The 10,492-nt window shown below is 44.4% G+C and overlaps 1 protein-coding gene across 1 annotated transcript in view; it reads right to left on the bottom strand.

Moving 5' to 3' along the window:
- The window catches only part of fhod3a (formin homology 2 domain containing 3a), a 35,846-nt gene extending 26,986 nt beyond the window's left edge, over window positions 1–8,860 (bottom strand). The window contains exons 1-3 of the mRNA XM_057354677.1: window positions 8,562–8,860; window positions 5,787–5,899; window positions 1,327–1,391 (exon numbers count right to left, since the gene is read on the bottom strand). Coding sequence (XP_057210660.1) covers window positions 1,327–1,391; window positions 5,787–5,899; window positions 8,562–8,726 — 343 coding nt within the window. The 5' untranslated portion in view covers window positions 8,727–8,860. The remainder of the gene's footprint in view (window positions 1–1,326; window positions 1,392–5,786; window positions 5,900–8,561) is intronic.
- Window positions 8,861–10,492: the final 1,632 nt, after the last annotated feature.

The raw sequence follows: 10,492 nt of genomic DNA, 5'->3' as shown, positions 1-10,492 counted from the left end.
AGAGAGAGAGAGAGAGAGAGAGAGAGACAGAGAGAGAGAGAGAGAGAGACCGCAGCACAAATGTGTCTTAACATCAACTCTCAAGTTCAAGTTTGAATATGGAAAAGAGTTTGTGGGTAATTCTAGCATTCATGACACATCCTCCAACAGTCTCTCCAGCCGTCCAACCAGAGATTATTATGCATGCCGAAGCCGAAGCTAAACTGCAGGGGTAACCGCTCTTTCCCAGTGGAATACTCTGCCCCTCCGTATCAGATCTGCATCTTCACTATCAATGCTGAAAACACACCTTTTGATCTGGCGTCTTGTCAATGAGAACTTTCTACTGTATTGTTTCTTTTAGTAATTGATTTGTACAGTTTTTTATTGAAATGTTTTTTATTGTGCAGCACATTGGTTGTGTTTCATAGTGCTATATAAATAAAAGTGACATTGACATTAGTTTACAACACATACTGATTATCATCCAGCGCACACAAATCACGTGTGAGACTCTTATTACTGACCCGCTGACCCCCTGCTTGTCATGACAATCATTGCCATAGAAACCAAAGAGCTTCACAGTGACCACCAAGATCTACAATCTTTTTCTGAGACACACAATCTGAAGATATAATCTGAGATCTGCTGCTCATCCTTACAGAAATAAACATCATCCTTATACTGACAGAAACACACACACACTCAAAGGTATTCAGACGTATGAAATATGAATTTCAATAAACCGTCTCGACCACTCCCCCCACGCCCTGACCTATGACCTTCCCCCCAGCAACAGCCAATGAGATGCTTGATCTGCAATTCTAAAATAGCTACACTATCACTGAACAGATAACCACAGAGAGAGAGAGAGAGAGAGAGAGAGATGGTTGTAAAGTGTATAATTTAAGGCGTGTGTGTGTGTGTGTGTAATGACTTTAGCAGCTTTGTGAGGTATTTCTTGGCAGACGTTGACACACACACACACACACACACACACACACACACTGTATGTTGGAGTGTGTTTATCAAAGCCACTTCACTACATCTACAATCTCAGTATGGGGAATGTGTCAACATGTAGTTGTTGTTCTGTATAAACATCATGAAATGTTCTGCTTCACACTCCTGCACTTGTGTTACAGTCCATTTTCTTTTCAACGTTTATTTTCTGAAATTTCACTTTTATTGTTATTACCATGAACTTCTTTCGAGTTTTGGATGCAAATTCACTTGCACATGTTAGTATTATTTTTGTTGTTTGTGTGTGTGTGTGTGTGTGTGTGTGTGTGTGTGTGTGTGTGTGTGTGTGTGTGTGCGTGCATACATGTGTGTTGTAAGACTCACCGATACACGCATGAACACGGACACTCAACTGAGTGCGCAAGATAATGCTGTGCTTCTTTCCCCTCCTGAAACACAAACACACACAGACAGAAAGAAGAAATAATGTTAATCACAGAAACATCTCAACAAACAATTTCACACAGAATGTGTTTTAACATCTCACTGCACTACATTGTTTTTCTATGTATACACACGTGACTTGACTAATCATGACACAACAAACATGATATGATGACAACAGACTCATCATATACTTGTATCACACCAGCAGTGAGAGGATAATAATGTATGCAGTGCGGTGCAGGCTGTGGCATGGAGTATGCAGTGCAGTGTAGGGTGTGTTGTGGAGTATGCAGTGCAGTGTAGGGTGTGTTGTGGAGTATGCAGTGCAGTGTAGGGTGTGTTGTGGAGTATGCAGTGCAGTGTAGGGTGTGTTGTGGAGTATGCAGTGCAGTGTAGGGTGTGTTGTGGAGTATGCAGTGCAGTGTAGGGTGTGTTGTGGAGTATGCAGTGCAGTGTAGGGTGTGTTGTGGAGTATGCAGTGCAGTGTAGGGTGTGTTGTGGAGTATGCAGTGCAGTGTAGGGTGTGTTGTGGAGTATGCAGTGCAGTGTAGGGTGTGTTGTGGAGTATGCAGTGCAGTGTAGGGTGTGTTGTGGAGTATGCAGTGCAGTGTAGGGTGTGTTGTGGAGTATGCAGTGCAGTGTAGGGTGTGTTGTGGAGTATGCAGTGCAGTGTAGGGTGTGTTGTGGAGTATGCAGTGCAGTGTAGGGTGTGTTGTGGAGTATGCAGTGCAGTGTAGGGTGTGTTGTGGAGTATGCAGTGCAGTGTAGGGTGTGTTGTGGAGTATGCAGTGCAGTGTAGGGTGTGTTGTGGAGTATGCAGTGCAGTGTAGGGTGTGTTGTGGAGTATGCAGTGCAGTGTAGGGTGTGTTGTGGAGTATGCAGTGCAGTGTAGGGTGTGTTGTGGAGTATGCAGTGCAGTGTAGGGTGTGTTGTGGAGTATGCAGTGCAGTGTAGGGTGTGTTGTGGAGTATGCAGTGCAGTGTAGGGTGTGTTGTGGAGTATGCAGTGCAGTGTAGGGTGTGTTGTGGAGTATGCAGTGCAGTGTAGGGTGTGTTGTGGAGTATGCAGTGCAGTGTAGGGTGTGTTGTGGAGTATGCAGTGCAGTGTAGGGTGTGTTGTGGAGTATGCAGTGCAGTGTAGGGTGTGTTGTGGAGTATGCAGTGCAGTGTAGGGTGTGTTGTGGAGTATGCAGTGCAGTGTAGGGTGTGTTGTGGAGTATGCAGTGCAGTGTAGGGTGTGTTGTGGAGTATGCAGTGCAGTGTAGGGTGTGTTGTGGAGTATGCAGTGCAGTGTAGGGTGTGTTGTGGAGTATGCAGTGCAGTGTAGGGTGTGTTGTGGAGTATGCAGTGCAGTGTAGGGTGTGTTGTGGAGTATGCAGTGCAGTGTAGGGTGTGTTGTGGAGTATGCAGTGCAGTGTAGGGTGTGTTGTGGAGTATGCAGTGCAGTGTAGGGTGTGTTGTGGAGTATGCAGTGCAGTGTAGGGTGTGTTGTGGAGTATGCAGTGCAGTGTAGGGTGTGTTGTGGAGTATGCAGTGCAGTGTAGGGTGTGTTGTGGAGTATGCAGTGCAGTGTAGGGTGTGTTGTGGAGTATGCAGTGCAGTGTAGGGTGTGTTGTGGAGTATGCAGTGCAGTGTAGGGTGTGTTGTGGAGTATGCAGTGCAGTGTAGGGTGTGTTGTGGAGTATGCAGTGCAGTGTAGGGTGTGTTGTGGAGTATGCAGTGCAGTGTAGGGTGTGTTGTGGAGTATGCAGTGCAGTGTAGGGTGTGTTGTGGAGTATGCAGTGCAGTGTAGGGTGTGTTGTGGAGTATGCAGTGCAGTGTAGGGTGTGTTGTGGAGTATGCAGTGCAGTGTAGGGTGTGTTGTGGAGTATGCAGTGCAGTGTAGGGTGTGTTGTGGAGTATGCAGTGCAGTGTAGGGTGTGTTGTGGAGTATGCAGTGCAGTGTAGGGTGTGTTGTGGAGTATGCAGTGCAGTGTAGGGTGTGTTGTGGAGTATGCAGTGCAGTGTAGGGTGTGTTGTGGAGTATGCAGTGCAGTGTAGGGTGTGTTGTGGAGTATGCAGTGCAGTGTAGGGTGTGTTGTGGAGTATGCAGTGCAGTGTAGGGTGTGTTGTGGAGTATGCAGTGCAGTGTAGGGTGTGTTGTGGAGTATGCAGTGCAGTGTAGGGTGTGTTGTGGAGTATGCAGTGCAGTGTAGGGTGTGTTGTGGAGTATGCAGTGCAGTGTAGGGTGTGTTGTGGAGTATGCAGTGCAGTGTAGGGTGTGTTGTGGAGTATGCAGTGCAGTGTAGGGTGTGTTGTGGAGTATGCAGTGCAGTGTAGGGTGTGTTGTGGAGTATGCAGTGCAGTGTAGGGTGTGTTGTGGAGTATGCAGTGCAGTGTAGGGTGTGTTGTGGAGTATGCAGTGCAGTGTAGGGTGTGTTGTGGAGTATGCAGTGCAGTGTAGGGTGTGTTGTGGAGTATGCAGTGCAGTGTAGGGTGTGTTGTGGAGTATGCAGTGCAGTGTAGGGTGTGTTGTGGAGTATGCAGTGCAGTGTAGGGTGTGTTGTGGAGTATGCAGTGCAGTGTAGGGTGTGTTGTGGAGTATGCAGTGCAGTGTAGGGTGTGTTGTGGAGTATGCAGTGCAGTGTAGGGTGTGTTGTGGAGTATGCAGTGCAGTGTAGGGTGTGTTGTGGAGTATGCAGTGCAGTGTAGGGTGTGTTGTGGAGTATGCAGTGCAGTGTAGGGTGTGTTGTGGAGTATGCAGTGCAGTGTAGGGTGTGTTGTGGAGTATGCAGTGCAGTGTAGGGTGTGTTGTGGAGTATGCAGTGCAGTGTAGGGTGTGTTGTGGAGTATGCAGTGCAGTGTAGGGTGTGTTGTGGAGTATGCAGTGCAGTGTAGGGTGTGTTGTGGAGTATGCAGTGCAGTGTAGGGTGTGTTGTGGAGTATGCAGTGCAGTGTAGGGTGTGTTGTGGAGTATGCAGTGCAGTGTAGGGTGTGTTGTGGAGTATGCAGTGCAGTGTAGGGTGTGTTGTGGAGTATGCAGTGCAGTGTAGGGTGTGTTGTGGAGTATGCAGTGCAGTGTAGGGTGTGTTGTGGAGTATGCAGTGCAGTGTAGGGTGTGTTGTGGAGTATGCAGTGCAGTGTAGGGTGTGTTGTGGAGTATGCAGTGCAGTGTAGGGTGTGTTGTGGAGTATGCAGTGCAGTGTAGGGTGTGTTGTGGAGTATGCAGTGCAGTGTAGGGTGTGTTGTGGAGTATGCAGTGCAGTGTAGGGTGTGTTGTGGAGTATGCAGTGCAGTGTAGGGTGTGTTGTGGAGTATGCAGTGCAGTGTAGGGTGTGTTGTGGAGTATGCAGTGCAGTGTAGGGTGTGTTGTGGAGTATGCAGTGCAGTGTAGGGTGTGTTGTGGAGTATGCAGTGCAGTGTAGGGTGTGTTGTGGAGTATGCAGTGCAGTGTAGGGTGTGTTGTGGAGTATGCAGTGCAGTGTAGGGTGTGTTGTGGAGTATGCAGTGCAGTGTAGGGTGTGTTGTGGAGTATGCAGTGCAGTGTAGGGTGTGTTGTGGAGTATGCAGTGCAGTGTAGGGTGTGTTGTGGAGTATGCAGTGCAGTGTAGGGTGTGTTGTGGAGTATGCAGTGCAGTGTAGGGTGTGTNGGGTGTAGTGTGGTGTATTCAGTGCAGTGTGGCGTGGAGTGTGCAGTGCAGTGTAGCGTGGAGTATGCAGTGCAGTGTTGGGTGTAGTGTGGTGTATTCAGTGCAGTGTGGCGTGGAGTGTGCAGTGCAGTGTAGCGTGGAGTATGCAGTGCAGTGTAGGGTGTAGTGTGGTGTATTCAGTGCAGTGTGGCGTGGAGTGTGCAGTGCAGTGTAGCATGCAGTATGCAGTGCAGTGTAGGGTGTAGCGTGGAGTATGCAGTGCAGTGTTGGGTGTAGTGTGGTGTATTCAGTGCAGTGTGGCGTGGAGTGTGCAGTGCAGTGTAGCGTGGAGTATGCAGTGCAGTGTTGGGTGTAGTGTGGTGTATTCAGTGCAGTGTGGCGTGGAGTATGCAGTGCAGGGTGTAGTATGGAGTATGCAGTGCAGTGTGGGGTGTAGTGTGGTGTATTCAGTGCAATGTGGAGTATGCAGTACGTGTGGGGTGTAGTGTGGTGTATTCAGTGCAGTGTGGCGTGGAGTGTGCAGTGCAGTGTAGCGTGGAGTATGCAGTGCAGTGTGGGGTGTAGTGTGTGTATTCAGTGCAGTGTTGGGTGTAGCGTGGAATATGCACTGTGGTACGTGTGGGGTGTAACGTGGTGTATTCAGTGCAGTGTGGAGTATGCAGTACGTGTGGGGTGTAGCGTAGAGTATGTAGTGCAGTGTGGCGTGTGCACTGCAGGGTGTAGTGTGGAGTATGCAGTGCGTGTAGGGTGTAGTATGCAGCAATGTTACCCTCCGCAGTCGTCCTGTTGAAATCCGTCGAGTTCATCTCTCTGTTCAGACAGAGATAACTCCGGATCCAGATAGACACCGGTGTGAGAGAGCTGAAGAGCACAGTCATCAAGCTACAGGCACAGAAACACAATCACCATTACTGTAAACACACTACAACTTAACAGAAGAGGATTGTGCTGTGATTCTTTTCATCTACTGTACACCATTTTAAACATTCACACCTATACAAATAAAAGTGTTTTCACGAGCTTCAGTCATTAGATGGCTATACTGTATGTGAGAGACACGTCATATTAAACAGCTGTGTAAATACACTTACTGTCCGTCATAAATCATACAGACGTCACGCCACACACGTGTGCTTTACATTCTCATTCACTGTACGCATGAGAGAGGAAACTAAACACAGACTTACAGCTCATGTGTGTGTGGATGATGGATTTGTAGGTTTGCTCAACATTCACACTGCGGATGAAGGTATCTGTCAGATCTGGAGTAACCGACACTGACCTCTGATCAGAGCGTCAAACACGCATGTTACATGCGTGCTGATGTTCATGACCGAGTGTGTGATGAGCAGAAAATTCAAACCCATGAGTGCAATAATGAAACAGCTGATGTAAAACACAGGTGTGCATATAAATTAAAATCTTTCACCTTTTATTTGAGATCATACATGTGCCAACACACATCTTATCCAAGAATGTGTCACACAACAACACACAAATTATACAACTGCATGTGTGTGTGTGGGTGTGAGAGAGAGAGCATGTTAGACAGACACAAGCATTCAATGAGATTCTTCATCAGGATGTGAAACAGTTCTTTCTGATCTCCTTCATTTCTCCCTCTGTGCTCACGAGCGCTCACTTCTGAACAGTTTTCGAGCCAATGACATGAGCTGTGAAAACCCTAAAAAAATATATATCAAGTGAAGCTTTCACAAACCATCAAACAGTAATCATAGTATTGTGCATCTGTTATAATACATCAAATATTCAGAATTTGTTTGCAAAAACTTTATATTGACAGAAACAGTGAACTGTTCTCAGACCTGTGACCAAAGAAAATAATAACAGCACATTGATTGACTGAAGCTGCAGCTGAATCAGACACAAGAGTTCAATCAGACAACACTCAAATGAAACCAACGCACGCACGCACGCACGCACGCACGCACGCACGCACGCACGCACGCACACACACACACACACACATCGGGCTAACAACAGTGCACCACACACAAGCATTGATTTCCCAGCCATTGATCTGAGCTCACACGTACGTGTGTGTGTGTGTGTGTGTGTGTGTGTGTGTGTGTGTGTGTAGAAAGAGACATGAGCTGTGTTCATACAGTTCCATTAAACACAGAACACACTGTGTATTGTTTTACGTGTTTTTTTAATAATTCTGGTCAGGTGATGTGTGTCCTCTGGAAATCAAACCCGTGACCCCTGACATTCCCCTCTGTACCACACACCTACTGAACATTCAGATTCACTCAACACCTCCTCATCTGATTGTGTGTTTAAATCACTGACGGACAGTTCATGTGTGTGTTACTCAGTTGTGTTACTGTAACTGTACATCAGTTCAACAGATTGTGAACAGAAGACAGCGTCTCTCTCACATTCTGCGGTTATAAATAGATGCGGCTGTAAGTGGCAGCTAGTGAACGCTGAACTCGTCTGTGGGTCGCTGACTGTCCAACTACACAAAACAATAAAACCACTGAAATTACACACAATCACACAACAAAACAGAGCATTCAGAAAACAACTTTAAATTAAGTATGTACATTATATATATATATATATATATACAGTATTTATATATTAATTAAAACAACAAAAGTACAGTGTGTGTGTGTGTGTGACCAAACCGGTCAATTATGACAACCAATCAAATGACTGACATAAACAAAAACATCACACACAAACATCAGCGGGATACACATTTAAGAGAATATTTCTAATGTTCATGTAATCATGATTTCTAGATGTATTGTGGTCATTTCAGTCCAGTGTGTGTTGAATGTCAACAAAATCAAACCTCAGGAGTGACATAAAGTCATCCCACAGCCATGTAAAAGACTGACAGCATGACACATGACAACTGTGAGAAAAATCCAGATTATAACATAAAAAAATATTGTGTAACTTTTCCTTAATACATGTAGAAATATGACTTAAACAGTGAATATGAACTTGTTTTCTTTGCAGTATTTGAGTGTTTTATATCGTTCATCTCCTGACAGTGTCTGACTGATGAATGTGTTTTCAGTCTGTTTACAGTTTAATATAAACACTGTAATAGAGTGTAAAAACGGTCAACTCCACACTGACGCGCGCGCGCGCACACACACGCACGCGCATGAGCTGCTGGTCCTCTATATCTGGAGCGGCTATAATCTCACAGCAGCACCTGTCGCGCTTTAACAAGAACCGTGACAACTACACGCAACACTTCACTCATTTATAAAGAATCATCATAATAATGATAAAAAATTACTTAAAAAACCCCAAACATTTCAACAGCCGCGACACTACACACCAAATAATATAAAAATGAACACCCGTGACAAATACACGCAACACATTATTCCTAAATATAAAGAAATAAAGAATATAAAATATCTAAGAATATATCATTTATACTATAACTTTATTCGATAGTCCTTGAACAAATGTGATTTGGAAACGAATGTCATTCAGAAAATCAACAGAAAAAGTTTGTCATGAATATAACGTTAATTTGTGAGTATTTACTCACTTTGTGTGGAGCTTTGAGGAGTCTGTGGATCCCCGCGAGCTGGTTGATCAGAGGTATGTCCTCTCTGAATGTGTACACCGGAGGTCTGGTCGGTTCGGGGAAGCTCGTGCTGTTGAACGGATCGGTATCGTCTAAAAACTGAACCCGACACACAAACGACGACATGATGCGTCCATGAGCCGTTGCCGCGCGCGCGCTCTCCGGTAACGACAACAAACGACCTTCACCGAGTGCACAAGCGGGCGAAGTGGAGATACAGACCGGCCGAACGCTGCTGAAGCTGCGGGACAGTCGGACGCCCCCCGCGGATTAAGGCGCTTCAGCTGCGGATGCCGTTCACTGAGAAACAGTGACATCGTGAGGACAGAGAGAGTAACGCAGCGTTTAAACATTTGCGATAGTAACAGTTCACGCATCGTTTATTAATGCCATAAATATTCAACAAAATACATGAAAAGTACAGAGAGACTGGTGTTTGTAAATATACTCACAAGTTTGTTCACAATCACATCTATCTACATTTCAACACTGTCAAAATCTTCAGCAATAGCTCACCCAAATATCTCATCATTTACTCTTCCCTCCTTGAGATGAACACAAACAAATCATTTTAATAATAAAATGATGTCAGGTTATCTTCTTATACCAGACTCAAAATGTTAAATCTCAACGATGTGAAATGATTTTGTTGGTGGATTAGTCAGACTCAAATTGAACTGAGATTGTGAATTAAAGACACAGCAGAGGGCAGCAAAGCAGAATCCCTTTGAACACGACACTCTCCTACAGGACTTCAGGTTTATCAATCAGTCCTTCATCCTTCACTGTGATGGCCTGAAGAGTTTGGATGATCATTCTGAAGTCTTCATGTTGCTCAGCAGATCTCATCTTCTGCTCATGAGTGATGTCACACGGTCCGTCTCTCTCATTCTCTCTGAAATAAAAGTATCAAACAAGAACATTTTTTAAATAAACGTGAATGGTGATTTCGAGCTGGTCATATAGCTCAACTTGTGCTGGAGATCAAATCCCCACAGAACGTTAAATATGTGTGCAAAACTTGTTATACAAAACTTTCACATGCTTTACGATTTATTTAGCTAATAATCTTAATTATATATCATTTGTCTTATGGAATTTTGACACACTACGTGTCATTTTGGGTTGATTGTGTGTTAAATAAATAAAAGGGACAACACAAGGCTAAGGTAAAAAGAACACAAAATGTGATGCCCTTAAACAGATAGTTCACCCAAAAATGAAAATTCGGTCATCATTTACTTACATGCATTAGATTGCTCCAAATCTGTATAAATGTCTTTGTTCTAGGGCTGCTCGATTATGACAAAAATCATAATCACGATTATTTTGGCCAATATTGAGATCCCGATTATTTAACATGATTACTCACTAAGTTTTAAAACAACATAGAAAAATAGAAAAACTTGGCTTTTAAACTGTGAATTCAACTGAATAATAAATGTAAATAAATAGCACAGTTGAACAACTGTAAAAGAAGGGGGTGCGCTGTGGATTTATACCACAAGAAAAGAGAGGATCCTTGCAAAATGGAATGCGGCACAATGATCGTTTTACGTCGATTATTTTGGTTTTGTAATTGTTGAAGGCCAAAATTGACGATTACAATTATTTTCGATTAATTGCACAGCCCTACTTTGTTCCTCTAAACATACAAATCTAAAACCAAACCAAACAGATCTCATCCCTCCCGTAGTATTTATTTTCCCTACTATGGCAGTAAATGGGGGGGGCTGAGATCTGTTTGGTTACGGACATTCTTCCAAATATCTTCCTTTGTGTTCATCATAACAAAGACATGTATACAGGCTTGGAACAACTTGAGGATGAGTAAATGATGACAGAACGCTAACTATCCTGGACAAAAGAGATGTGTTAAGTGAAGGACAGAT

The sequence above is a fragment of the Triplophysa rosa genome, linkage group LG16 (assembly GCF_024868665.1).
Source record: "Triplophysa rosa linkage group LG16, Trosa_1v2, whole genome shotgun sequence".
In the NCBI taxonomy this organism is placed as follows: Eukaryota; Metazoa; Chordata; class Actinopteri; order Cypriniformes; family Nemacheilidae; genus Triplophysa; species Triplophysa rosa.
Note: the sequence above shows the minus strand (reverse complement) of the source record. Positions and strands in the feature narration are given on the sequence as shown.